General features: G+C 38.6%; 3 protein-coding genes and 1 long non-coding RNA gene across 11 annotated transcripts; 2 read left to right on the top strand and 2 right to left on the bottom strand.

The window, feature by feature from the left end:
* LOC147870921 (uncharacterized) lies at window positions 1-8,330 on the bottom strand. 3 transcript variants are annotated; one of them, XR_015533035.1, is made up of 4 exons: window positions 8,169-8,330; window positions 3,003-3,324; window positions 1,486-1,628; window positions 1-574 (listed from the first exon to the last, which is right to left on the bottom strand). It is a non-coding gene; the product is annotated as an uncharacterized LOC147870921 (long non-coding RNA). The 3 variants fall into 3 exon arrangements; XR_015533036.1 differs by having other exon boundaries at window positions 8,216-8,330; XR_015533037.1 differs by lacking the exon at window positions 3,003-3,324 and having other exon boundaries at window positions 8,216-8,330.
* Window positions 392-5,257, top strand: LOC147870922 (calcineurin-binding protein cabin-1-like). The gene is made up of 6 exons (XM_087341688.1): window positions 392-582; window positions 1,062-1,181; window positions 1,540-1,705; window positions 2,331-2,520; window positions 3,072-3,217; window positions 3,806-5,257. Exons 1-5 carry the CDS (start codon window positions 392-394, stop codon window positions 3,194-3,196), a joined length of 792 nt encoding a protein of 263 aa, XP_087197814.1. The 3' UTR covers window positions 3,197-3,217; window positions 3,806-5,257.
* A 62-nt stretch (window positions 8,331-8,392) lies between the features above and the next one.
* Window positions 8,393-17,941, top strand: LOC147870920 (uncharacterized). 6 transcript variants are annotated; one of them, XR_015533033.1, is made up of 5 exons: window positions 8,734-8,874; window positions 9,920-10,016; window positions 13,850-13,983; window positions 15,108-15,796; window positions 16,688-17,941. XR_015533033.1 is itself a non-coding variant. In XM_087341694.1 (5 exons), exons 3-5 carry the CDS (start codon window positions 9,976-9,978, stop codon window positions 16,783-16,785), a joined length of 273 nt encoding a protein of 90 aa, XP_087197820.1. In that variant the 5' UTR covers window positions 8,734-8,874; window positions 9,135-9,299; window positions 9,920-9,975; the 3' UTR covers window positions 16,786-17,941. The 6 variants fall into 6 exon arrangements, 4 of the variants coding, with proteins under 4 accessions (XP_087197819.1, XP_087197820.1, XP_087197816.1 ...); XR_015533032.1 differs by lacking the exon at window positions 16,688-17,941 and adding an exon at window positions 16,052-16,660; XM_087341694.1 differs by lacking the exon at window positions 15,108-15,796 and adding an exon at window positions 9,135-9,299.
* LOC147870919 (uncharacterized) lies at window positions 14,400-21,402 on the bottom strand. The gene is made up of 3 exons (XM_087341689.1): window positions 21,281-21,402; window positions 17,565-17,828; window positions 14,400-15,748 (listed from the first exon to the last, which is right to left on the bottom strand). Exons 1-3 carry the CDS (start codon window positions 21,335-21,337, stop codon window positions 15,608-15,610), a joined length of 462 nt encoding a protein of 153 aa, XP_087197815.1. The 5' UTR covers window positions 21,338-21,402; the 3' UTR covers window positions 14,400-15,607.
* Between the last annotated feature and the right edge of the window lie 6,594 nt (window positions 21,403-27,996).

Genomic DNA, 27,996 nt, shown 5'->3' with positions numbered 1-27,996 from the left:
CACTGATTATGTTTTTATATTTAATTTTGTGGAAGGTGTCATTAATTGCTTGTGCAAGGTGTGCACAGTAAGTGTTGTGTACGAGGTATGAGATGGCCCTGACCAAGCAGCGCGTTATCATACCCTTGGCTTCATATCTCTTCTGGCACTTGGCTGGTCTTCAAATAAAGATCATTTATACGCGGTTATCAGTCTCTCGGCTCGTCAATTTCCGATCTTTATGGGACCCTAAGGATTATTTCAGTGTTTAAAAGAGGCTGCCACTGGTCCCAGTCCTGAGCCAGATGAACCCACTCTGTTTCCTTCAGTTTTACTTTGAAATTATCCTCCCTTCTATGCCTAGGTCTTGTGAGTGATCTCTTTCCTTCAGATTTTCCAACCAAAATGTTGTATGAAGTGCTTTTCTTCCTCACGCATACCATGTGGTGTTGCAGTCGATAATATTCCAAATGGCAGATTGGCCCGCCTGGTCCAAAATTTGACCCACATAGTGTGTCACCAACTGGATGCCCCAGAAACAGCTGTGGAGATGCCAGTAGAATCTATCTGTCCGTGGATTCTGCTCCAACAGATCCTGCAACAGTGAGTATTGCACGGAGCGTCTTTCTTTATGTAATAAATTTTGAACTTTAGCATCTAAATTTCTTGGACAAAGGTTCCATACTGATATGTTACATATTGCATTTGCTGGAGCCTCAATCACTCATGAATATTCCAGTTGGAATGCTGCCCTGTGTTTCAGAACTTATTATTGTCTGGCTCGGCATAAAACCTATGGAAGTTATGTAACAATCACGCTCGCTATCTTTCCCTAAGAGCAGTGAGAATTTCATAACTGTTTTTAATTACCACCTGAAGCAAGTCGTATTATTCAGCCCCTTGAAGAAAAGTTTTCTTTAAACATCAAAAGCCTTTAGAAACAATCTAAACAGAAGAAGTTGACAAATGGTCTGTCACTTCTCATTATGTTTCTGTACTTATTTTGCATGAAACCAACTGACTGTGTAAACTGTGGTTTTACTGTCTGCTGCTGACACGTGACAAGCGTTTTCTTGTGACAGGAGGAAGGAGGAGGGAGGGAAGTCGTCTTCCGGCTCGGACGAGGAGCAGGAGATTCATGAAAGTGAGGATTTGCCGGGCCACATCTCGGTTCTCTTTACTGCCCATGACTTTCTTGGGAGGTAAGATGTCGGCCCTAAGCGAGACCCAGTGGTAATTCCTGAACTGCTGTGTCAGTGGTGGAGATTGATAAAATCTTGAAATGAACAAATTCCAGAACTGATCTTTTCATTATGTTTCCTTGAATCCTTGTTTGTTTCCTTATAAATTTGATCAATGTAATGCAATCCGTAACACTGATCGGGGAAAAGAGCAGCGATGTGAATGCGGTTGAGCGTAATACATTTACACGGGTGGCGTAGAGAGTAAAATTTTACTTGAAATAAAATAAAGCATTTGTTGTTTTAGTCCCGGAGCAGTTTTTACCATTCTTTGTTGTAATGGACTTCTGCTGCGTGTAACTTCCTTCTTGTCGTGCAGGAGGTCTTGGTGCTGCGGCAGTGAAGGGGCACTCCTCTTACACACGTTGGATGTGGTAATTCCAAGGCTGAGAGATGAGAAGTTAGCTTCTGTTAGGGACAGACAAAGTCAAGGCCTGGAACAGGTGTTCTTTTGCTTGTATGCACATCCGAATAAGAAAACCAAGGTAAAATGTTTTCTCTAACAGATTCAACTACTTGCGATAATTTTGTTGGTTCTGTTTATCAGCTCATCAAGGCCGTGTTTTAGTCACGTGTCTCTTTAGTTGACTGGATTGTTCACTGTATAGTTTATTCATTTTTGTTTATTTGCATCGTCCAGAATTATGTTCAGAGTAGATTCATCATGTGATTTTAGGTGTCAGGACACTGAACCTACAGTGCACTTGCAGCTCCCTGCACAGTACAGAACAAGGAACAGTCCATTGCGTAGAACAGCCACTTGCATGAGTGAAGAAAGAACTCTGATAGTCACTTGTTTATAAAGTCACCAGGGAAAGGTACCTACTAACCTAACGTAATTAGGATACGACAGATATTAGAACTGTGTTTGAATCATGAAAAAGTTTGTACTCTCAAAGACTAGACCAGCAAACGAAAGACATAAGTAAGACAAAAAAAAACAGCATACGCAGTAAATGTGAAACATGACTGTCGGAAGTAACGTTCTTATAAAGAATCCATTATTATCACAGACGTTTAGGGAATCAAAAATACAAGCTGTATCATACTTAACTTCATCATAAATGTTTTTTTCAAAACTGAGGTCCTAAGGCATTCTTCTCCCAACAGGCGCGCTACCTTCAGGACCACGGAGTCCCTCAAGTCCCCTTGACTTGGGTGCGGGGCATGCAGTTATATCAGTTCTACCTGCCTGATGAACTGCCAGAATTTGATTCCTACCGTGTCACTAGCATCACAGCTGATGTTGAATGTCTGCTGAAAAGGATTGCCTCTCTGATACCTCCTCATTATAATCCAGGTGATATATTTACTATTACTCTGATTTTTAAAAAGAAAAGCAATTTTGTAGGACAATATCTGCTGTCTGTGATAGCCACTTCAATGACGTGGTTGACTTCGTGAAATGCAGAAGGAACATCTTCATGTTGGGTCGTACTGTAAGGCCATATTCGAAGGATTTTAAGGCAAACTGTAAACGGAACTCCAGTTTGCCTCCGGCCGTCTTCACCATCTGAGAACGATCAGCGTGCGCAGCCCCCTGCTGCGTCTTTACATATTTCACAAATGGTCCCGAACCCACGGCGACACTCAAAGTGTCTCGGATCGGGATACCGTCTGTTCGCCATACAATATCGCAGCATCTGCAGAATTCTGTGCCCACATCTGCCAAGAGCTGGCTAGCCCACCGTGCATGGTATTCCATTCTGACACTTCGGTACCGGTAACAGCTGTTAGTCGTAACAGCGACCACATGCAAGGGGCTCCACAATGTTGACGTACCTGCTTCTGCCCCATCTATATCGGCTACTGCGAGCACGTACAGAACTGATGAATTTGTGTTGCTTTCAGCACATCTGGTGGAAAAAGTGATGGCATATATCGATGGGACGAGCCCGTCTTTTCCCGTGTTGGGAGATGCTCGTAGTCAGTTGCCTCGCTCCATGTCAGCGATCTTCTACCTCTTGGCTGACTAGTATTTCAAAGTTAATGAATGGGTAAGTAGTTGATAAGATATGTGAATTGTGCTTCCTTTAATCTTAATTTCTTTGGATTCTCTTTTTGAATATTCTACCTTCCTTAATGCCCTCGCTTCACTTCTGTACTGTAACACCAAGACAGACATTTCATTACAAAACTTTGTTAGCATTTCTTCCTTGATTTTGTCTTCAGTGTCCTTGTAAGTATGAAGCTAGTAATTTAGTCCTGTCAGTAACTGTTTCAGGTCGTGTGGGGTAATTCCTGTAAAACCCATATCTTACTTTTCTGTACTGAAATTTTAAAGTTGTGCCATGCACATGAAATGTTCAACTCGAACACGAACCTTTGAAGTTCCTCTCCAGAATTATTAATGGACATACATAAGTGTTTGTGGAAGAGTCCTTAGTGTTATGGGTGCAAATATCTGAATGATTTTGACACCGATTATTGCCGTGTAGTGTGGAAACAGTGAACACAAGTATATATTTATTTTCACAGTCTATACACAAACGTTGTAATTAAATGATGTTGTTAAAATTATATAATATTAAAACATTATGTACGAGGGTAGCTCATTAAGTAATGCCCCACATTTTTTTTCTCAGCCAATAATGAAGATAGAAAAGTGCACTTTTACATGCTTGAGATTTGATGTTTCCCGCGTTCGTGTACGGAGTTTCAAATGATTCCAACCGATAGCGGAGCTGTAGTGAACTGTTAAAATGGCGTCTGTGAACGACTCTCGTTACAAACAACGAGCTGTAATTGAATTCTTTGTTGCTGAAAAAGAAACGGTGGTGAACATTCATAAACGTTTGTGTGCTGTGTATGGAAGCTGTGCAGTCGATAGGAGCAACGTTGGTCGCTGGGCTAAGAGAGTTAAAGCTTCAGGAAGTGAAGAAACCGAGCTCCGTGATCTGCCGCGCTCTGGGCGTCCTGCCACAGCCACCACTCCAGACATGTTGAACCGCGCGGATGCCATTATTCGTGAGGATCGGCGCATCACAACTCGACAATTGGCCCAACAGCTTTCAGTCAGCAATGGAAGTGTAATTGCAATTATCCGGGCTCTTGCATATTCGAAGGTGTGCGCAAGATGGGTTCCATGAAGTCTCACAGCAGACCACAGGATTCAAAGGAAAACGATTTCTTCTGAATTGTTGGAGCGTTTTGATGCTGAGGGAGAGATCTTTCTGTCCCGGATCATTACAGGTGACGAAACCTGGATACACCACTTTGAGCCGGAGACAAAAAGGCAGTCAATGGAGTGGCATCATCCTCTATCACCGAGAAAGAAGAAATTCAAGTCAACTCCCTCCGCCGGAAAAGTCATGATGACTGTCTTTTGGGACAGTGATGGGGTCATTCTTGTGGATGTGATGCCAAGAGGTGCGACCATCAATTCAGACGCGTACATTATGACCCTGGAAACCCTCAAGAAGCGTTTCCGACGAGTTCGGCCTCAAAAGCATCCAGCAGAAATTTTGCTCCTGCATGACAATGCACGCCCTCACACAAGTCCGAGAACCCGGGAAGAAATCACCAAATTTGGTTGAACGGTGCTGCCCCATCCACCCTCCGACTCCATCTCTTTGGGCCACTTAAAGATGCTATCCGCGGAACAAGGTTTGAAGATGACGAGAGCGTTATTCAAGCAGTGAGGACATGGCTACGTGCACAGGACAAGAGCTGGTACCGGCAAGGCATGCATGCACTTGTTCCACACTGGCGTAAAACCGTACAAGTTGATGGGGACTATGTGGAAAAATAGTATGTGTAAAGGAAACATTGATTTATATTGTCACTAAATTTGAGCCATCTTGAATAAATATGTTCTGAGGAAAAAAATGTGGGGCATTACTTAATGAGCGACCCTCGTAGTATAAAATATTATATTTTGGCGCTTTTTATCGTAAATACGATTTTACATTATTTAGCGCTTTTTTACGACATGTTTCGAATTTACAAGAAATAACCCAAAGGAAGCAAACAAAATTTCAATGGTTGCAGAACCCAAACAAAACAAATGCGGATAATCTATGTAACGTGAGACGTGAGGCTAGTAGAACCTTTAGGACTAAGAAAAGGGAATACCTGAAGGGCAAAATTGCTGAACTTGAGACAAATAATAAGGAAAAAAACATCAGAGACCTGTACAGAGGCATTAATAACTTTAAGAAAGGATATCAACCCCAGACCAATTTGGTAAAGGATGATAGTGGCAATTTGCTTGCAGATCCAATAAAAATTGTGAATAGGTGGAAAAATTTCTTTAGCGAGCTCTTAAATGTTCATGAGACTGGTGATATTAGACAGATTAAAATGCATACAGCTGAACTGTTGGTGCCAGAACCTAGCTTAGATGAAGTGGAACTAGCCATTGGGAAGTTGAAAAGTTATAAATCTCCAGGAATTGATCAGATTCCGGCCGAATTAATTAAAGCAGGTGGCAAAGGGTTGCATATGAGGATCCATAAGCTTATTCAGTTAATTTGGGATAAGGAAGAGATGCCACAACAATGGAAGGAATCCATAATTATTCCTATTCATAAGAAGGGGGACAAGACTGAGTGTGGTAATTACCGAGGAATATCGCTGCTATCAACCTCCTACAAAATTCTATCCAACATTCTTTTGGCAAGATTAACCCCATATGCGAATGAAATTATTGGGGATCATCAGTGTGGGTTCAGACGAAACAGATCAACGATTGATCAGATCTTTTGCATTCGTCAGATACTAGAGAAAAAATGGGAGTTCGGTGGGACCGTACATCAGTTATTTATAGATTTCAAAAAAGCCTATGACTCTGTGAAGAGAGAAGTGCTATATAATATTCTTATTGAATTTGGTATACCAAAGAAGCTAGTGGGTCTAATAAAAATGTGCTTAAATGAAACCTGTAGCAAAATTCGAGTAGGTAAATATGTATCTGAGACATTCCTCATCAAGAACGGTCTAAAACAAGGAGATGCTTTGTCTCCCTTGCTCTTTAACTAGAATACGCCATCAGGAAGGTCCAAGATAGGCAGGAGGGTTTGCAATTGAATGGGACACATCAGCTATTGGCATTCGCTGATGATGTTAATTTATTGGGGAACAATATGAATACAATAAAGAGGAACGCAGAAGTTTTACTAGAGGCTAGTAGACAGGTGGGGCTAGAAGTAAATTCAGAAAAAACTAAGTACATGTTAGTATCTCATCATCAGAAGACAGGCGGGCAAAATTATCTTAGGGTGGCTAATAAATCCTTTGAAAGGGTTACAAAGTTCAAATATCTGGAAACAACAATAACAAATTAAAATTACACTCATGAGGAAGTTAGGAGGAGACTAAATTCCGGAAATGCTTGCTACTTCTCAGTTCAAAATATTTTGTCTTCCCGTCTGATTTCTAAGAACCTGAAAATTAAAGTATACAAAACAATAATCTTGCCTGTTGTTTTGTATGGGTGCGAAACATGGTCTCTCACTCAGAGGGAGGAACACAGATTGCAGGTGTTTGAGAATCGGGTGTTGAGGAGGATATTTGGGCCTAAGAGGGAAGACGATGGGGCGTGGAGAAAACTGCACAATGACGAGCTTAAAAATCTGTACTCCTCCCCCAGTATTGTCAGGGTGATTAAGTCGAGAAGATTGAGATGGGCCGGGCATGTAGCGCGCATGGATGGGACAAGAGGTGTGCACCGGGTACTGGTTGGGAAACTTGAAGGGAAGAGAACGCTGGGGAGACCTAGATGTAGATGGGAGGATAATCTCAGGCGGGATCTATGGGAGATAGGAATTGAAGGAGACTGGATTTTGTTGGCCCAGGACAGGGTCCGGTGGAGGGCTTTGGTTAATTCGGTGATGAACCTTCGGGTTCGGTAAGCCATCTAGTTAGTTAGTTAGTAGTATCTTCTTTGGAACCCATTAAGCATGTGGTCTACCCCAGCAGAAGCACAGAAACAATGGTAGAGTTTGGCCTCCATTCTGTTGAAATGTTGGAAATCGTTGAGGACGCTGAAACGAAACCTGAGGAGTCTGCACCAGAGACTGATTCTGAGTCACCTGTTAAATCAACTAATGTCCAAGGAGACACAAGGAAGATGTTGCATGATGTTCAGGGAGGTGCTACTTTGACAATTATCTCTAACAAAAAAATTGCTAGATTATCACTGGAAAATGTTGAGCAACCACGATCTCAACGATTATCAGATGAAGAAATTATCAGGGTGAGTGCAGTTGCTAGTAGTGATCCAACTGCATGTCTCCGTCTAATTCAGCTTCAAGCAGAATCAGTTGATAAATTGAATGATTCCCCACGTAAAGTGTCCAATCCTGGTTACTGTGTGAAAATGCATGCAACCTCAAGTGATAACCTACTTTCACTCTGCCTTCAGATGATGGACAGAATCAACAAAACAGAAGAGATCACTGTAACTGCATGGCGTCATTCTGAATATGTAATTCTAGATCCAACTAACAGACAGATTTCACATGCTGACAGCGGTTTGAAAATAGTGGGTAGATCTTCACAGTTTGCTGTTACAGAAGTTGGACAAATATCTGAACATAACACATCTACCGATCTAAAAGAATTAATTCTTAAAAAGGAAATTGAAGTGTCTAAAACATACGAAATAATTGGCAACTTTAGTGACCCAAATCCTTCATGTAACACTGCTGCAGTAGAGTTAAGAGATGACTGCAAGAGTTTCTATGGGAATGACAAAGAGACTGATGATGGTGAACCTCCTCTTGAACTGAATGACAGTTCAAGCTCAGATGATGAAAGTCCTCTCTTGGTCACAGTGTGTCTGAAAATATTTTATCTGCTTTAGGTTTTGATGAATGACAATTTAAATAAACATTCAGTTTATTGATTATAGTACATAAAGTTTATTCTGTAGTTATTCTTTAATATTATATAGAGGTTTTAACATGATCCACTGTGGATGAGCAGATGTTTTTTTTTTCAGATTACCCTGAAAACTGAATGATTTGTTACATCACAGGAATATAGCCTTTCACCACTGTGCGTACGCTGATGGGTCTTCAGGTTATGCTGATCGATGAATGACTTGTTACACAAATCGCAGGAATATGGACGCTGGCCATCATGAATTATGTTCTCTTCTTTTGCAGGACTGTAGCAAACAAATCGAAAGTCTTCAAAGCCTAGAAAATTTTATTCCATTGTGTGCTGATCATGCATTCGCGTTCACTGGGCGTTGACTGTGACGTCACAACATGGCGGATATGTTTCGTCAGCTTTAGTGAGTTGTTACAGAACAAGGACTGTATTAGTACAACTGTGAACTGAAGTGAGCCATATCTTGAAGTGTCAGTATTTATTACATCCAACAACCAATCAGATTTCTATTTAGTCACTGCAACAGTATCAGTGCCCGTTGAAAATAAATAATTCTGAATCTTTATTACGCAGTTTTCTGGTCTCAGTCGTCACTTTATCTCTCTTAGGTCAAGTTATTCGGGTTCTGAACTTCATTTTGAAACATTCCTAAGAACTAAATCAGTTTTTACGATGTTTTGAAGATATGTTGCATGTGAAATCCAACAAATACTGAACTTTTCTGCCTTCAAAGACTTTGGACATCCATGGATATTTGTGTAGCTAGCAGCAAAAATGAATTTCTTCTTGGCTTTTACCTGTTGTCTATCTTGTTTAGGTCAGTTTGAATAATATTAAAACTTTTAATGACTTTCATGTAATAAAGACCTTTTGCTACTCTGATAACTCAGAATAATATGATGTTAATTTTCTCACATTAATTTGTATGTTGTTAATACGTAGGAGGCTAAATGTTATGTTTTGTATTTATACAATTTGGTAGAATCAATGCATTGCTTATATACTTACAGGTAGATTTTGATTAAAGTTTGTTATTGTCAACATTGTCAGTGTTGGTAAAATTCATTACAATTTTAGGAGCTAGCCAAGACTTTGGGGACCAAACGTAATGTTGCTGCATTTAAGAGTACATTGCAATCAGGTCTTTTCTCATTGTGATTATGAATTAATGACGGCTGCCTCCATTATAGCATTATTTGTTGCATTTGTAACCACACTTGGAGGATACAATCAGGATCTTTGGTTAGTGTATGAACTGTAGTGATCTGATAAGAACAGTTCAATTATTTAATAAAACTATTAATGATAAACTGTTTGCACAGCTTTATTCAGTCAGACTTTCATGACATTTTACTATACCAGGTGATCTTAAGGCAGTAAATACTAAATGTATGATAATTCTTACAACAAAGATAGGATTGACCTGTTCATTTACAGGTTTGGGTCCATTGCATGAGCTTTATATAAACTATGTTTATTTGTCATAAGAGATATTTTGTTTTGAGGTTATGTACATTGTTTTGTATAACAATAAATATTCAAATTATATAAGTTGAAATATAAACTTACAGTATGTAGCATCTAGCTTTCTTGAAGTTAATGACATTTCCAGGTACTAGCATTGTTAAGACCTAAGTAGTTTGGTCTGCAATGTAAAAAAATCTTGCTGTTAAAATGTTATTGCACAGTGTAGAAGACTAGGTTGCTTCTATTATAAACATGTATGTTATGCAGATTGTGTATGTTGTATTGAATTTTTATGCTTATAAATATATCATGTTTCTCTATGTTTCTAGTTTTGTTAGAACTACTGTTGAAACTGTATAACATTTTGTGTAATTATACATAATTCCTTATTTCAGACGTGCAAAGGAAGAATTCAGGCGGAAAAATTTTCCTGATCGATATCCAGCTTTTAATGGGAGGAAAAACTTGTACAGTACTCGAGAGCTGCCAGAGGTATGTTTGGTTTAATTTAACAAGTGTAAGCTGTTGCTGCTGGTAATGTTGATGTGGATGTAAAGACATACAACTTGTGATGGAGGCAGTACGTTCCTTTGAAACATTGATCAACTTGTACCAGACTACACAGTGCGACATCCCAGATGACAGCCATCTTCATACTTATCGTTGTGAAAGTCTCAAGTTTTGCCATATCAGAGTTAATTTAAAAAGTTAGTTTCCCTTTGGATCACTGTAACTTTGTCTTCCAGTGTATGTGTTGTAAAATTTATAAGTGTTCAGTTCTGAACATTATGGTACATACAGCTATTGAAAGTGATACTGTGATACTCTGTAGCAAAGAACTAAAGTGTTTTTTTCTTCAGAAAACTGAAAGTCTCATGGTGCATGATGATGAATCTGTTAGGGTTAAAGAGTGTGAGACTACTATCAAATTCACACCCCAAGTTGATTTTGGATCCCTCTCTACATGCATGAGCAGTGAACGTACACTGGAAATCCCACAGAAATGTATTCAGGCTGTAGATATTGTAATTCAAATCTAAAACTTCTTGACGATGGTGAAGAGTCAATTGAATAAAAATTTACTTGGATATTATCCATCGTCTAGTAAATATAAAACGTAAAACGACGTTTCGGAGATGGGACTCTATCTCCGTCTTCAGGTTCCTACACAGTTGGGCCCACTATCTCCGGACTAAGTAAAAAAGTGAAAGTCCCGGAATAAAAAGGCATTAACACACCATCCATCCGTGGGACGTAAAAGAATAGAAGTAGAAATCAAAATTCATTGAACACGATAAAAAAACTCACAAAAGGTGGGAATAAATACACATGAATATTACTTCGAAACTCGATGCCCAACTTGGATTTCTTCAGAGATGACAGGAATCCAAATAGGAGCCAGAGTATTATTAACAGAACCCAATACCATCTACAGAAAATACAAGGAGGCGGCACACATGGCACTACTCGCCAATCCTATCAGCCAGCCTAGTTTGGATTTATCTCCTATTTGGATTCCTGTCATCTCTGAAGAAATCCAAGTTGGGCATCGAGTTTCAAGTTAATATTCATGTGTATTTATTCCCACCTTTTGTGGGTTTTTTTTATCGTGTTCAATGAATTTTGTTTTCTACATACTATTCTTTTACGTCCCACGGATGGATGGTGTGTTAATGCCTTTTTATTCCGGGACTTTTACTTTTTTACTTTGTCCGGAGATATGGATTAGCTCTATCTAGTGGGTCCAACTGTGTAGGAACCTGAAGACGGAGATAGAGTCCCATGTCCGAAACGTCGTTTTACGTTTTATATTTACTAGACGATGGATAATATCCAAGGAAATTTTTATTCAATTGTAGATATTGTGCTGTGCAATGCACCAGCTTTTCATGGGTACGTAGTTAATTAGCTATTTTGTGACTCTTGGTGTACCAGAAACATCTGATTGGTCTGTAAAGTATTCATCAATACTGTGTCAGTTACAGAGATTGTGTAGTGTCAAATGAAGTGGGTAGATAATGAAATGAAAGTATGTAAAGACTTGTAAGATGTCTACTTCAAGATACTCACTGGTGTTGCCTGCAGGGCCAAGGAAGAGCTAGAAAGCACTGAATCATGGTAACCAGAAAACCTGGCTGAGATTTGATAATGATCTTGAGGAGGATTGTGACATGATAATTGTTAGTTTAATTTTAAAACCTGCAAAATAATTATGAATGTTGATTAAAATGGATATGAGTATTGTAAAAACTCTGCATGTATTTAGTTATTATTCGTAGAGAGATTTTTTGGTTTAAGGGTCAATCTGCAGGATGATAGAACTAGAATTTTTCATCCCAAATTTTTATGGCATTTTAAATAATAGTCTGTGATATAAAATTCCAATTGATTCTGTGATCAGTACATTTTTTATGAATTAGCGACGAGTTGTTAATTTTTAACTTACAGCAGTGCTGTTTGTGCAGGGTCTGATGGGTCTTTGGTAGGTATGTTTGCGTCTGTGTGGGTGAAAAGGGGTTACTGGTGAGATCTCTTTTCCTGTCAGGGTTAACATGGGGAATAAGGATGATCACCAGCTGGATTGTAGAAAATTGCTGTGAAGTGGTGAGGTTGCAGGAGTGTTAACTTTTGCCACAGTTGTTAACACTGGTATATACTATATAGTATATGGTTTATTAATGTCGATGAAGATGATTCTCGTACGTACAACACAATGTTTATCAGAAAGAACGCAGCCAGCTTTACGAAGAGAATGAATCCACTCTAATTTCTCGGATTGCTGCCAACTAGGCCACTTTGCAACTCCGTTATTCCCAAGTGTTTGGGACTGTTTCTACAAGTTGCCACTTCCCTACCCTCTTTTTACTGAAAGATTCCGGGAAAATAACTGCTCAGTACTTAGGTTGTGGATACCTGCGTTTTACAGCTTAGTTGTGTGTGCTTCCCCCCTGGGCTTGAACTCTGGGGTCCATGGCATACACATTGGCTAGACCAGTTATAAACTGTTTTATCTCTCCAAATCTTATGTGACTATATATTATTAGAATTCTGAAAGGAGATTCCCTTTTTTGAAGTGTATTTGCAAACTGCTAAATTTCTGTTTATTTGTTCCTTGCTTCAGCTATATGTCAGTTTTATCTTGGAGTATAATTTTGTTTGATTTTAGTTTTACCTTAAAACACTGTATCAGTAAATAAATTTATGTTCTAAAATTTAGCTCTGCTTTTTCGGATGTCAAACTAGAAACAAGAATTGCACGAAGTACCAGAAATCAGCTTATTATTGGCATGTCATTAATATTTTTCTTTCATTTTCTCAACAAGGTACTTAAAAATAGGGCCTTAGTGCTTCCTATTAATGATCTACAATTCATGATGTGATCGCAGTATAATTCTGTAAATTGTGCGGTAGTCGTGAAGTGCAGGAGTATGAGAAATAAATAAATCCATTAGAGTTTGAAGTGAGTTCGTAATGAGTCTTTAGCCTGGTTTCTTACTAAGTTGAAGATTTCTGTCTTCTGGGTTATTGCGCTGTGTAGTCTGGTCGATGTTAACCAACGTTTCAGAGGTCATACTGCCTCCGTCATCAGGGCGATGAATATGCCAATAGGGTGTGAGGAGTTGGATTTTATAGGCAGGGACGTGAAAGGTGTAGCCTGCCCCGAGCCAATGGGAGCAGGTATGGGAGTGGACCAATGGTAGCACGTGGGCGAGGGTGGGAGAGGGAGAGAAAGTAGAGAGAGAAAGGTGAGTGTAGTTGTATGGATAAAGGCCCTGAAAGGGGCCGAGTTACTGGTCTGGTTGGTTCTGGCGGCACACTCTTGCTCGTTCTTACTAAGTTATTTGCGGTTTTCCTGAGTTTCTCCACCAAAATTCTGATATAATGCATTAAAATATGCCAGAACTACTACTTCCAAATTTCCCTTAATTCTTTCACTGAACGCTGTCTAACATGTGCAGTTCATGTGGCATTTAGCATGAAGATAATTCTGTGTTTCACTTTGAAAGTAGAATGCTATCTTTTCGTTATGGAGGCTTGGTCTGCATGGGATTTATGGTGGATAAAGTGTTACTGGAGTTGGTTTTTTCTGAGTTCTTTTGTCGTATCCTGTCAGTTATTGATTAAACAGTGTTCCATAATATCAGTGCAGTGTGTGACTATGCAGGATATTATCAGTCTCATACCTGTTGGGACTTCAGCCCTGAAGTTTACTTTAGTGATGATTTTATTGCATGTCGCTGTTTTGTTGAGGTGCATGAAGAATTTAATTTGAAACTGTTTTTCTGTGTTTGATAAGATAATGGTATTAATGTTTATTTTGTTAGGTTTGTGCAAGTTGGACGCTCATTCTATACTCCTCCAAGCGGTAGTATTTTGAAACTGGGTGATGGACTAGAAATGTGGTATGGAGTGTTCCGAAGTGCCACTTTGGGCTGTAAGCCATTTGTGAACATTGATGGTCAGTATATTTAATGGTTGGTAATACTTGGTACTTAATACAGGGGCTTGTCTTAGTGTTAGCATTACCCTCTATATTTTTAGGTACCTTGTTTAGTTGGACAACATTCCTCAAACCCCTGATAAATTTATTGCAGATATTGTCAGTAGGCATATTTGAAAGTTAAATGTCAACTATAATCAGAATCACATGTGCACCAAAATACATAACCAGGTACTGAAAAAGACACTTTTCTGTTTGCCTCAGATGAGGTGTGCCAAGATTTATGGTAATGGATTTTGTTAATGGGTCATGTGTACTACGGGCCGCTGAACATTCTCTGGGAAACAAAATACATCAGGCATTGAAAACAGAATATATATGAGGTTTTTATGAAAAACGAGCAATATTTTTTCCATTCTTATCAATTATTGGTATTTGTTCTCTTTTTCATTTTTGTTTGTTATTGTGAGACCATTTTATTTCATAAAAGTTAATTGTGAAAAAAGTTCTATCACTTTATTTTTAAATAATCCAGGCCATAAATTTGTTTCCAATGCTGAAATTCATTATCCAGAAGACTGAAATCTTCATACTCACCACTGTGAAAACCTCAAATCATTCTCATTATCATTAGTTTGTACAATTGCTTTAAAATAATTTGGCACCAAAGGGGTTAAGCAGAAATAAGGCATTTTTTTATCAAAAGCTTTGGGTTGGTGGTCCAGATTTCAGCTCTGAATACGGAACTTGGCATGATTTTTTAATTACATTACAGGTTTTCTGCGTAATGTTGTAAATTATTTTTCCTTGTATTGAATTAAAATTATATCATATTGAAAAAAGATTTGAAATAAAAGTTGTAGATGTGTATGGGATATATGTATTACTTGTGTAATGTTCATTTTGAGAAGATTGATAAAGTTTGCAGAGTTGTGTAAAATAAAATAATTTATAGTCATGTACATTTTTAAAAATTGGCCATCTGGTATGTAGAACCCTTCAGTGGAACTGTGAAATCAGTTGAAGAGTATGAATACTGAAGTATGACTGTGAGTTGAACTACAATCAGAAGGAGGATTTCAAGAGCTATATCCGTGGTAAGGGTGAGAATAGTTACTGAAACACTGCATTATCTCTTTTAGTACCGAGCCAGTACATGTAACTCTGCCATAAGACTGCGAAGCCATTTTGTTTGAAAAGGAAGACCTGTAGTTAAGAGATATATTTTTCTTTGGAAATGTAGTTTAAACTTTCAAGAGAACTGTGTTCGTATATGAGCTGTTAAAAGCAAGTAAAACTTTCGTTTTGCAAAATACATTTTCAAATTAACATTGAATTTTCACATATAAAATAATGTTCTTCAAAGATGAAAAAGTTATGAACACAATTAATACAAGTTGGTAGGAAACCACAACAAATTCATTGTCAGCATTGTTATTCACAGCAAAAGCATTACAGAGATCAGATGGATAACGCTGTTTAAGGAAATAATTGCTGTTTATTCTTAGAATCATGCAAATTATAAGAGATATTGATTGTTAAAATGGTGGAACATGTAGTTAACATTGAACTTCAAATACTTAAAGTTATGAATAAAATAATATGGTTGAAAACTCTGTTGATCAGGGACCATTATGTCCCTTTAAAATTCACTTCGTAAGGTTTTCAAATGTGGCCTTTTCAAGTAAGGTGTTTGAACTATGTTGTTTTCTGATCCGGATGGAGAGCTTGCTGGTGAGAGAAATATATCATTGGAGTATGTGCGTGTCATCTGGGTCAACTCCTGAACCAAAACACAAAACCAAATGTAATAACTGTTAAGACTAGAATGGTAAGTGGGTTGTTCCACCTGTCCTGTTACTGGCGTAAACAAAAACAGAATCTTTTTCAAATTGAAAACCAGCATAGAAAATAAGGAAAGGTGAATCTGGTTGTCACAGATACATTCTGTTTCATGACATTGATCAACCTTGTCACTGCTATATACTATATATGTTATAAAAGTTAAGCTGCCCCACAATACGCCATGTAGGCGCCTGAGGGGAGTGGAAATATAGATCCTACTCATTCTTGACCTTGTCACTAGATGGGGTGAGTGGTCGGCATCACACCCTGTCCGCGCTTTACCCCCAGGAAAGGACCGTGGTACACACTGGATAGGAGGAGAGGCTAGAGTAAAAATCCTCTGCCCTCGTCGGGGATCGAACCCCAGTCATCCAGTCCGTAGCCAATCATATAAAAACTGAAATACTCAATAAAGATGTGCTGCTGGATGAAATGGTCATGAAATCCAATGGTTTATATTCCCGTCTTCCCATAACTAAAACAATACTTGCATTGTCCCTGCAATGAAACTGAAATCCAGAAAACCACACAAACCCAAATTGAATAAAATGTAGGATGATACTACAAGGGGAGGCTTAGTTAGGTACCATATGTGCCACTACAGAAAGCCAATATGGATTAAAAACATACATGTTGTACAAATTTAAAGATGTCGGGAGCGGCACCAAACATACAAGCGATTCAAACATCTTCCAGTGTCCTCTCACAAACTGTGATGCTACTGCTAAAACCCTTCTGGGGCAGCGATAATTGTGAAATTGCTGACAAATTTTATACGTTCCCATACTTAACTTATATTGTGGTTTACCATACAACAGATATGTATAATACAGACATTTATTCTATTTTATTTATTTAGTGTTCTGTGTGACGACAGGTCCATATGAACAGGATCCTTCCATCCTGGGACCTGTTCATATACGTTCTTGGCAGATGATCCAGAAGTGGTTTGCCATTGCCTTCTTCTGTGTGTGAATGGAGTAATTGTTGGGATGCCACGGAGGAAAACTCCGTGTTGCCTAGACCACTGCCTTGCCCAACACAAGTTATAAATTCGGGCACCGCCGGGAATCGAACCCGAGACCCCAGGATTACAAGGCCAGCGTTCTAACCACTAGACCACCGTGGCGGCTTGCTCAGATCATTCGCTCTTGCATGTTTGTCCTCCTGCTGCTGGCCAGGCTGCGGCATGACCTCATCTCCTATTGGCTCAGGCCTTCAACCGATTCTGACCCTACACCCCCACTGATCCATCTTTCTCAAACTAATTCGACATGTGCAGCTTACTCGCCACACTGATGATGGAGGCAGTGATAAACTTCAACCAGACTACGTGGTGCCAAAGCCCAGCCATCTTCATATTCAGTGCCGTGAGAACCTCACAATTTCATCTTTCAGAGCACTATCGTAACAATCAGTCGCCCTAAGACGTCAGCATTACTAACATTCTGTGTAGGATGTGCTGGTCTGCTGTTCTCAACTCAGGGTTAATCTACATCTAAATTGTAAAAAATATGGCACATCTCAATTAAACTCAAACAAAAACCACTATCTAAGGAATGGCCAGGACTAGCAGAATCTGTCAATTAGTTCATTGGCCTCAAATGATTTTATAACGAAAGCAGTGGCACTCTCAGTATCGCAACCAAACCCACTTTCTCCTCTTCTGTTCATTTAAACTATTTTTAGGTTAGGAAGTAAAAGAGAATATGTACATTTGGCAGCACACAGCGTGCAAACATTGCTGGACTTACCATCTCTTCGCCTTCATCTGCCTCTAGGTCAGACGATAGCAACGTGATGACTTCGGGTGTCCTCTGATGACGAGGCTTCACATAGCCCACAAAGACACAGTCATCTGATGAGTTAAGATCCTCATTCGACTGTGATGGCTTATCCTCTTGTTCGCCAATGCTTGCGGGAAGATCCTGCAGGATACTAGAGGGAGACGTATCACTATGCGAACCGCTCGAATTATTGGTATCACTGTCACTTGCCTGGTCTACAGGAAGCGCATTCTACAAGCAAACAACTGTGTGCAGACTTCGTTTCTCTACTTATATGTACCGTCATTGCTCTAAATATTAATTTCTTTAAAAGGATTAAAGAATCAAAAGGATCTGACATCTAATATACGTACTAGCGCGTTGTCTTTTGTCAGAACACGATCTGATTACGTGTGACACAATCAGCAGATGTCCAAGTATATTTATGAATATAACGGTGAGGGAATCTTATGCTTTTGACTGTTACAAAATTTACTGCAGTCCACAGACCAGGAGAAAGTCCCTGCTAGGAATTCGATATACGCGCATGCGCGAAATTTCGCGGTGAGTGACGACCGATCCTAAAAGCATTCGTTCCACAACCAGTGAACGAACAACAGACGACAGGCTTTCATGTGTTCTAATGGGTAGAGCTTTAAGATTACTTCACAGTGGCACAGCGATTTAATCCAGAATATTATCGCAACACCCACAAAACACAGTACAGTTGCACTCACTACACGCTACTCTTAACTGCTTGATGTTTTCAGTCTGTGTAGTAGCGTAAAACTCTGACGTATCGCACTTCCCACCAATAGCAGCCCTCTAGTCGACCATGCAGTAAACATTCCCCCCGCACCGCACGACTCCACCTTGCAGGGATTTTCTCGTCATCTGTGGACAGTACTCTGTCTACATTATTGTTACTAACTCTATGTAGACTTTCCTTATGAATACTCGATTTAAAAATGTCCTTCTCTACCTGTAGACAAACGAGTGTTAATCCGTGGGCAATTAAACCACACGGCGAGGGGCATTTAAAATTATTCCCGTCTGTCTTCTACGGATTGTATCCGAACACCTGAACTATTTAATTCCACAAAATGTGTTATTGTACTCGAAGGATGTTCTCTCTTTATTACTTGAAGGATGCCCCGCACAAATTGAACGTTAACTCCCTCATAATGGATGAAAGATAATGAATACTGAACGACTTCAAGCACTCTTCACGTTGCGGGAATCACGGGAACTAAATCAGTTCATTTACAACAATTAAGACAGCATAACAAGTTTTCTATTATTGACACAGCTGCGTATCTTGTCCATTGTTGACAATTATATTCCATATGTTCTATATGAGATTCTTTAGACAGACAAATGACGTCATCAACAATGCCAACAGATATTTGTTTACTCGGCATTGTTGTGGAACACAACAATGTCGAGAGTAAACAAATATAACGCTTCACAACAAAGAAATAAAAAAATATCAAGTCAGTCGCACTATCACTGCTCCAGAAGGAGCACTTCGCATTCTTGAATATTGACTGACAGTTGGCCTAAAACATCAGAAAAGTGAAAGAAGACGTTATCAAGTATTTGAAGTACAAACTCCAACAACTTCAATAAGGTAAACTGATACGCATTCGATATATTACGATTACGAAAACTATTATGAAAACTGACTTTATGATCGATTATAAGACGAAGATTTGCTAGGGTGGGGCTGGACGTAAAAAGTGGACTGAACAAGAACTGTTGACTTCTGAACAGCGACGTAAAAACTCAAACATCAGATATATTTAACAAATTTAACAAATAAAGAAAAGCGAAGGAAGACTTACATTGATAAACGTAGAAAAACGTATTCAATAAGAACAGAAGAGCAGAAGAAAACAAAAGAAGACTTGCGAGGGTGGGGTTGGACGTAAAACGTTGTCTGACCAAAAACAGTTGGCCTCTGAACATCGATGTAAAGAATTAAAACATCAGAACTACTTAACGAGTAAAGAAAAGCGAAGGGAGATTTACATTGATAAACGCAGAAAAACTTATTCAACAAAAACAGAAGAGCAGAAGAAAACAGACGAAGACTTGCAAGGGTGGGATTGGACGTAGAAAGTTGACTAACCAAGAACAGTTGACCTCTGAAAAGCGACGTAAAGAACTAAGACATCATACCTATTTAATAAATAAAGAAAGACGAAGGGAGAGTTACATTGATAAACATAGAAAAACGTATACAACAAGAACAGAAGAGAAAAGGAAAAAACAGACGAAGATTAGCAATGGTGTTGCTGGACGTAGAATGTTGACTGATCAAGAACAGATGGCCTCTGAACAGCGATTTAATAAAATAAAACATCAGAACTATTCAACAGAAAACAGAAGAGAAAAAAAAGAAGATTTGCAAGGGTGGGGCTGGACGTACATAGTTGACTAACCAAGAACTGTTGGCCTCTGATCAGCGACGTAAAGAAGTAAAATATCAGATTACAGGAAGCGCTTCGAAAGGATTAGTAGTCGTTGTCGTCAAAAAATGACGTCATCAACAATATAACCTTATATTTGTTTATACACGGGGGTTAGTTTAGTGTCTTACTCAAGATTTTAAAACGCAAAAAACCCACTTCGGTGTTTTGGTCAAGTGTTTAAACCCCCCATTCGGGGTGGTTAGTTTAGTTTCTTACTCAGGGGTTAAAACACTTGAATGAGACACTAAACTAACTCCCCTTCGGGACTAACCAAGGTTGGTTCCTTTTTACAAACTTGACCAACCCCCCCTAGGAACTCCGAAAGGAGCGCCCTGCTCTAGTATTTAAAATACAGCGCGTTGCATTTGTGGTCACATCTTCATCGTAATTATTTATGTGAGCAAAACATTTTTGACGTAAATACGTCTATAAGGAAGGGTCATTCGGCAAAATGTGGAACGAAAAAGTGTAACAATGGTTTATCAACAAATAACCAAGAATGGTTACCTAAGGAACATCTGTTTACTCGGCATTGTTGTTACCTATAAAACATTACCTTACATTACATTCATCTACCACAGACCCATCTTAAGCGTAACTAATTCAAGTTAAATAAGCAATGTCTTAATCAAAATTATCTCAATTGTAAAGGATCTATAAAGGAAATATTTAGAATAAAGCCAATATATAAACTTCCTTTCCGTATAGACGTATTTACGTCTAATTCTCCGAAACCGTGGTTTCACTGACAATCTTTTCTAGCAAAAGTTGTTTTGAGAAACGAACCAATATTTCATTCGTAAAGTCTCAACCTTCGAGGTAATTAAGCGAAATGTTGTCATCCTTTGCCAGATGAATACAGTTCACATCGTAACTTTCTGTTTATTTAAGTTCCATTTTATCATTCATCTCTCATGTACAACTGGATCTCCTAACTGTGCGACATTCACTGCCCATTTCAACCGCCTAATAATATTTGTTAATATATCTCAAAACCATTAGCCTATTAGCCTTGTGGACTGACATTATTCCCCACCACATCCTAATATTGTCCATAAAAATCACTTTTCTTCCCACAAATATGGTGTTATTCGAAATCAGAGCACCACAAAATATACGAAGGTTACAAATGCCACTGTATTCATTTAGAGTACCACATATAATAATGGTCAGACTTAAGTCTCTCATAAGACAAACACATCAAATATATCCTAATGCTCATGTACTTACACGACGAATGCCAATTAAAGACAGGGATGAATCTCTTGTGGACATTGGTTCCTCCATGCTCCCAGCAGGTTACCTGTTCTGATATCAAGTCAGTCATCCAACTGTTGGAGCACATACTCCACTGCTCCTCTGACAAGCTGCGCGCAGGTCACGTGACACAGCCTTTATGTCGATGATCAACATTATCGAAGAAAATAAGAAACCGAAACGAAAAGTGCGTTGGTGAAGCGGAAATATCAGACTGGGTGTTTGTGTGGCGCTGTCCTAGGTTACAGCGAAGCGATCAGATCAAATATTTTGATATTTTCGCGTGAGTCGCTGCGCTGGCCAGTAAGGCGCATGCGCAAGAAAGCTCTTGCGCATGCGCAGGAAGGCCGTGTGTTTCTCTCAGGTAGGACACAACAAGCGATTACCTTATGTCATATGACACCCAAGGCTGCTTATACAGCTCGCTTCTTATCGCTCACGAAGGACATTGCCCTGCTGTAGTTAAGCGACCAGCTAATCCTAGCAGTTTTCTCATGGCTGTAATACGTCACGATGTATTGAAACCTCACTGCCTATCCTTCGTAAGCATCCATCTTACCTCATTTATTTATCTGTGGATTTTTGTTGGCAATAACGAAAGACTAGATAGTGCCTAAAGAAATGATTACACACAAAGTGGTCAAAGATAACAAGTAACTGTCAAACCACAGATACAATATTAAAAGAGTAAGATTTTTGCAGTTTTGTAGAAGGAACAGGTATCTAACGTCCTAAAACTCTTGAAAGTTAAGGATCATTTGACTGCAAGGTTCAAATTTTTATATCGTCCCTGAAATCAGATCTTATTTTTGGAAGCTGTCCTGACAAATCGTGTTCATACCTTCGCGCAGATAATTTTTTTTCGGAAAAACCATGTCTATGACGAAGTTGCTGTCATTCCGAGGGGCTTCTGAACCAAAATTCTGTATATCCGCATTTCTTATTTCTCCGTACGCACTATTTGTACGATTCACAATGTCTTTGCTCTAACAATTCAAGAGAGTTTTATAAATCACGAATCTCATATTTATGTTTTAACATGTGTTTAACGTTTGTTAAGTCCACGTAATTTACGTCGCTTTGCTATATCATAGTAATAGCCGTAACTGTGTATATTTAATCAGTTTAAGAAACAACTCGATTAGCCGAAACGTTGGGAACATAGCTTTTTAAGCCACTCGAATATTATATTATGGTAACATGGTACTATAGACTTTCACTGACTGTTTACATGAAAGGAATAGAAATCAGTTGACAGACTCTTCTCGAAGGTACCAATTCCGTAGAAAGGACTTTCGTCAGTTGATTGGTCTTTAGGCATTATGAATCTTAATATATCGTGCATGTTTTGAAAGTGTGATGGCATTTTAATGTCTTAAATTATGTTTGCTCTTTGCACTTTTTCAGGGTTGTTTACATATATATAATTTTAGTAAATATGTTACATGATTTCTCCTAAATGTCAACAAAAATTTACGTTCAAATAATTATGCATTTTTATGAAAATATATATTGTTCTAAAACAACGAAGTTTCTAGACATTATCAATCGTCTTTGTGGACGATGTCCAGAAATTTCGTTTTTTTAACATTACACCATCGTCACAAATCGTCAGAAATAAATCTTACTCTGTTCACCGTTTTGAGATCTAATAACAGATTCCAGACAGTATACAATTACAAATTTATAGTGATATTGTAGTAGTAGCAATTGTAATATAAACATACATTAAAGAGAGCTGAGGCAACTGACGATAATCAAGGAACTATACCACCAACCAATAAAACAGACATGCAACTTACAAGATACATTTCATGTAGAACTTCGTTAAAACATATTGACAACATTAATTAGTTGATACGTTAGTCTGAACAATTAACAGTAGTAATTAACTCCAATTCCTATACACTTCACCATTGCAAAGATCAACTGGTTAACGCTGTTTCAAAACACAAATGCATTCTTTCGGAAAACTGCAGAGTTATTGAATTTCGTATGTTTTTCATAATAAACAAGCCATCAATTCCTTAATCAGCGTTAACCAGTTGATCTTTGTAATGGTGAGGCGTTGTGTTTACTTCGCGGTACGGACCAGATTCTTATATATTATTTAGATGAGCTTCGTGCTTCAAAGGGTTAAACAAAAGTTTAGATTTGTTGTTCTGTCATTCCAATCCGGATTTTTTTTTTACCAAGGATGTCATGTAAATTCATTTGAAACGGTCCTGATAAACATACAGGTACTCCGAATTTCTGCCATTCTACGGGTCGCCATATTTTAATAGTTTCTCTGATTCCTCCTTCATTATATTTCTGTTAGCAAGTCTGGAAAATTCGAGAACAATACTAATGATAATAATGGTTTATTAGTTATATTATTTTTATATCAACCCTCACCATTATCAATTCTCCTGCTTTTGTTTCCAATAGGGCAATTTTGGCGGTCTTATCAGCAGGTGATTATAACAGTAATAAAAATTCGGTTGTCCTGTAAGTGGACTTGTATTTTATTAAAATTATAGAAAGAAGGGGGTAATTTTGTTTAGCGTTGTGGTTCCGAGTACATGTACGTCACAGGGTCACAGATAAGGGATGGGGTATTTCGTGCTCCGCACCCCTCACTGTTAGCGAGGAGGGGCTTGTAAGGACCCATGGCTTTTGTAATTAGACCATACTGATGTAATTAATTCCCGATGTTGGTGCTTATGGAAATTAAGTGCGTGGAACAGAATCCTTAAAGAATCTATACTTTGATCAGCTAGTCACGAAATTCTCTCTATGTAGCCTCATGTACTGTGGATTATTGTTCTGTTTCTTCTTTTTAACTAACGCGTGCTTAAAGAGTTTCAAATTAATAGTTATTATGAAGTAGCTTAGATATTAGCACGCAGATTTAATAAACCATTTAATTGCTTGTATATTATTATATTAATCTTCTGCATAATAAACTTCATGAATTATGTGCTCAACTGGCATTTTAAAGCCAGTGCACTGGAAGAACAAAGATTAAATTATTTATTATCATAACCATATTCAGGTTGTTAAATTAAAAATGTTATGATTCTACTAACCTAATTGATTATTTTCCTTCACAACGTTTGTTATGCAACTTGAAATCTCCAGCTTATTCAGCTCTCATTTTAAATTGAAAACGAAAAAAGAAAATTGATCGACATTGTAAGGTCAAATTCATTTCTGAAGACAGGATAGAGTCAACATCAACATGGATACGAACCAGGGTCCATGAAGACTCCTGTGACTTGCAACGTAATGCAGACCAGAGTCGGTGAGTGTCTTGGGGACCGCGTTGGGGGTGGGGGAGGGGGTGTAGAGGGGTGGATGTGCATGCAGTTATTTTAACTGGCGGTTTAAATCAAATTATATTTGCTTTAAAAACACGTTAACACTGGTAAAACAAAGCTCAGGAGATAAAGGTACAGCGGGTAGAAGAACTTGGATTTTAACGACGGATATAAAACTGGGATATGTCCCAGTGCCACTTAAGAGTGAATCTGCATCACCTTCTAGCCAGAAATGTGAAGATTTAAGTTTAAACTGCAACTTTATCCGTTGTTTTGTCTGTCTGTGAAGGAAGGGCACAGACTGAAGGTTTTTGAGAATATTCGGACCTAAGTTGGATGAAGAGACTGGAAATATTATAACTTTTATTAGTTCTGATTAAGGAGAGCAACATAAACAATACATGCAGCACGCAATTCTGTTCGTGATAAATGTATGCAGAATTTTAGGTAGAAGGCGGTAATGGAAGAAACAGCTTGTATTACAGAACAGTATATTAGAGGATAATATTAAAGTAGATCGAAGAGGATTAGGACTTGGAGCAAATTTATATGTTTGAGGTTATGGCCGGTGGTTGGCTTTTGAGGACACTGTAATGAACATTCTAGTTCCTTAAATATCGGGGAATTTCTTGACAAACTTTCGAGTTGACATTTATTTCGCAGAGTTACTGGTTAGACGGCTATTTCACAATTTGTACTCGCTCTGCAGTCACAGATAAAGTCGTTTTATGTAAGTAGATTTTTTTACCTCCCGTCCAGGCGTCCACATGAAATCGTACAATTCAAACAAATGTAAAGACACACACTCAGGCTGGCAGTGATTAATAGAGTGACAAAGTAATTTGAGTAGCGATCGCTCCTTACATACGAAGACGCACTTCAGATGACCGTAAATCACTAATATGTCATGTGGGATGTTGCGTCATGTAGCCTGGCACTCGTAGGAAATGACCGATGTTTTACAGGTGTTTAAATGTACGCACGACATCCCAGAAGACACACATCTTCACTCTCGCCTCTGTGATAACCTGAAGTCTCGACATTATTTATAGGTTATGTATGATTCTCAGTGTAAACAGCGATTATTTCCTTAAACAGCGTTAACCAGTTGATCTTTGTAATGGTGAGGCGTTGTGTTTTCTTCGCGGTACGGACTGGATTCTTAAATGCTATTTAGACGAGCTTCGGCTTCGAAGGGTTAATTAATTATCAGAATAAACAGCGATTATTTCCTTAAACAGCGTTAACCAGTTGATCTTTGTAATGGTGAGGCGTTGTGTTTTCTTCGCGGTACGGACTGGATTCTTAAATGCTATTTAGACGAGCTTCGGCTTCGAAGGGTTAATTAATTATCAGAATAAACAGCGATTATTTCTTTAAACAGCGTTAACCAGTTGATCTTCGTAATGGTGAAGTGTAGTGTTTTCTTCGCGGTACGGACTGGGTTTTTAAATATTATTTAGGTGATCTTCGGCTTCGTCCAACTCGACCAAGGTTTTCCGTGGTTTTCCTCGGTACTAGAGCAAATGCTGAGTTGGTACCCAAATTCCACGTTGCTCTGCATGCCTCCCATGCAACCCTCTCAGAGTAATATCAAAATTCCGCTCTATAGTAGCCCCCCCCCCAAAATTAACGTAAATTATTCCTAACGCCACCCCCAAGGCCAATATCAAAATTCAAAATTAACGCAAAGACCCGAACCAACTCCCCCCCTACCTTATTTCTTACCCCATCCTGTCTCCTAAATCCCTTGTCCTCACTAAACTTATTCATACCAGAAGGACGAGCGGGCACTGCCTGGGAACCTTCGTAGCCCACAACCAACTTTATACCCCTCCCCCATTTATTACAGTAGTGCCTATCGCTACTCCCCCCCACTTTCTCTCTTCTCTCTCTCTCTCTCTTCGGCTTCGTACACTGCATGGTTCTCATGCAACCCTCCCTATCTTAATTTATCTAAATTTACCCTCCCTCCAACTTTCCAAATTATATCTTCAGTGTTTTGTAATAAGCAATTCAAAATTTCCGTCGTTTCTGCTGCCAAACTCTCACTAATTATCGCCCTAACGTCTTCACCCTTGCTTTAATCCTTGCCAGAAGGACGAGCGGGCATTGTCTGGGAACATTCTAACTATGTGATGCCCATTATCCCCCCCCCTCTCTGTGTAACGGTCCAAATTACATCTTCTGCTGAGGTGATTTATTACTTTATTGATCTGAATTTCTTTTAAGTATTCGTTTCAAAATTTCAACTTTTTGTGGTGTTTGGAGTGTAATACTGGGATGAATACTTCCATTTCATGACATCTACCCAACTGTTTAGGACAAAGACGTGCGAGGACCTTCGGTTACTGGGAGTCTTGTTTTTTACACTAAAGGACGATAAATTGCCGCACCAGGGCTTTTCAGAGAGTGCACGTCAGGGACAGAGTCCGGTTCTGCAAGGCATCAGGTGGGGATAATTTTGGAAAAAAAAAAAATTGAAAATTTTAGTAAAATCAAAATATGCAGGAAATTAACCAAAACGCGCACAAACCATAATTTTTTTGAAAAATTACACTTTCAAAATGTTTTCAAATTTTTCAAATTTTTTTGTTTTTTGAGCTTTTCAGACATTTTCCAGCATTTTTTGATTTTTCGAAAATTTTGAAAATTTTTCGAAAATTTTGAAAATTTTCAACTTTTTTCAAAACTCTCCCCCAAGAGATGCATGCCAGCCTCGGTGAATGCCACATCCTGTCTCTGTCCGTCTCGGTCTCTGCCGCACCTGGGCTTTTCAGAGACTGCACGTCAGGGACAGAGTCCGGTTCTGCAAGGCATCAGGTGGGGATAATTTTGGAGAAAAAAAATTCAAAATTTTTGAAAATTTTAGTAAAATCAAAATATGCAGGAAATTAACCAAAACGCGCACAAACCATAAAATTTTTGAAAAAATTCCACTTTCAAAATGTTTTCAATTTTTTTTAAAAAAATGTTTTTTTGAGCTTTTCAGACATTTTCCAGCATTTTTTGATTTTTCGAAAATTTTGAAAATTTTCAACTTTTTTCAAAACTCTCCCCCAAGAGATGCATGCCAGCCTCGGTGAATGCCACATCCTGTCTCTGTCCGTCTCGGTCTCTGCCTTACGTGGTGTCTGCACGTCAGGGGCCGTGTGAGTACAGCTTAAAGAATTGCTTATTTTAAACAAAAGATAAATGTTTTGCATGAAAATATTAAAAGGTTACACTAAATACATTAGTATATAGTGGACTATATAAGTACAATAAACCATCAAAAGTTCGAGTCCCCAATAGACTATAGAAATTTATCAACAGAATAAAATACATGTGTATTTATTTATATTTTTAATGCTACTTTAAATATCTCGTTTCAATCTGAAATAAATT

Source organism: Zootermopsis nevadensis, unplaced genomic scaffold, assembly GCF_977971745.1.
Source record: "Zootermopsis nevadensis isolate Lab colony 2312 unplaced genomic scaffold, Znev_1.0 Znev_ptg000083l, whole genome shotgun sequence".
Taxonomy (NCBI): domain Eukaryota; kingdom Metazoa; phylum Arthropoda; class Insecta; order Blattodea; family Termopsidae; genus Zootermopsis; species Zootermopsis nevadensis.
The sequence above is the reverse complement of the archived record's forward strand: the minus strand, read 5'-3'. Positions and strand labels throughout refer to the sequence as shown.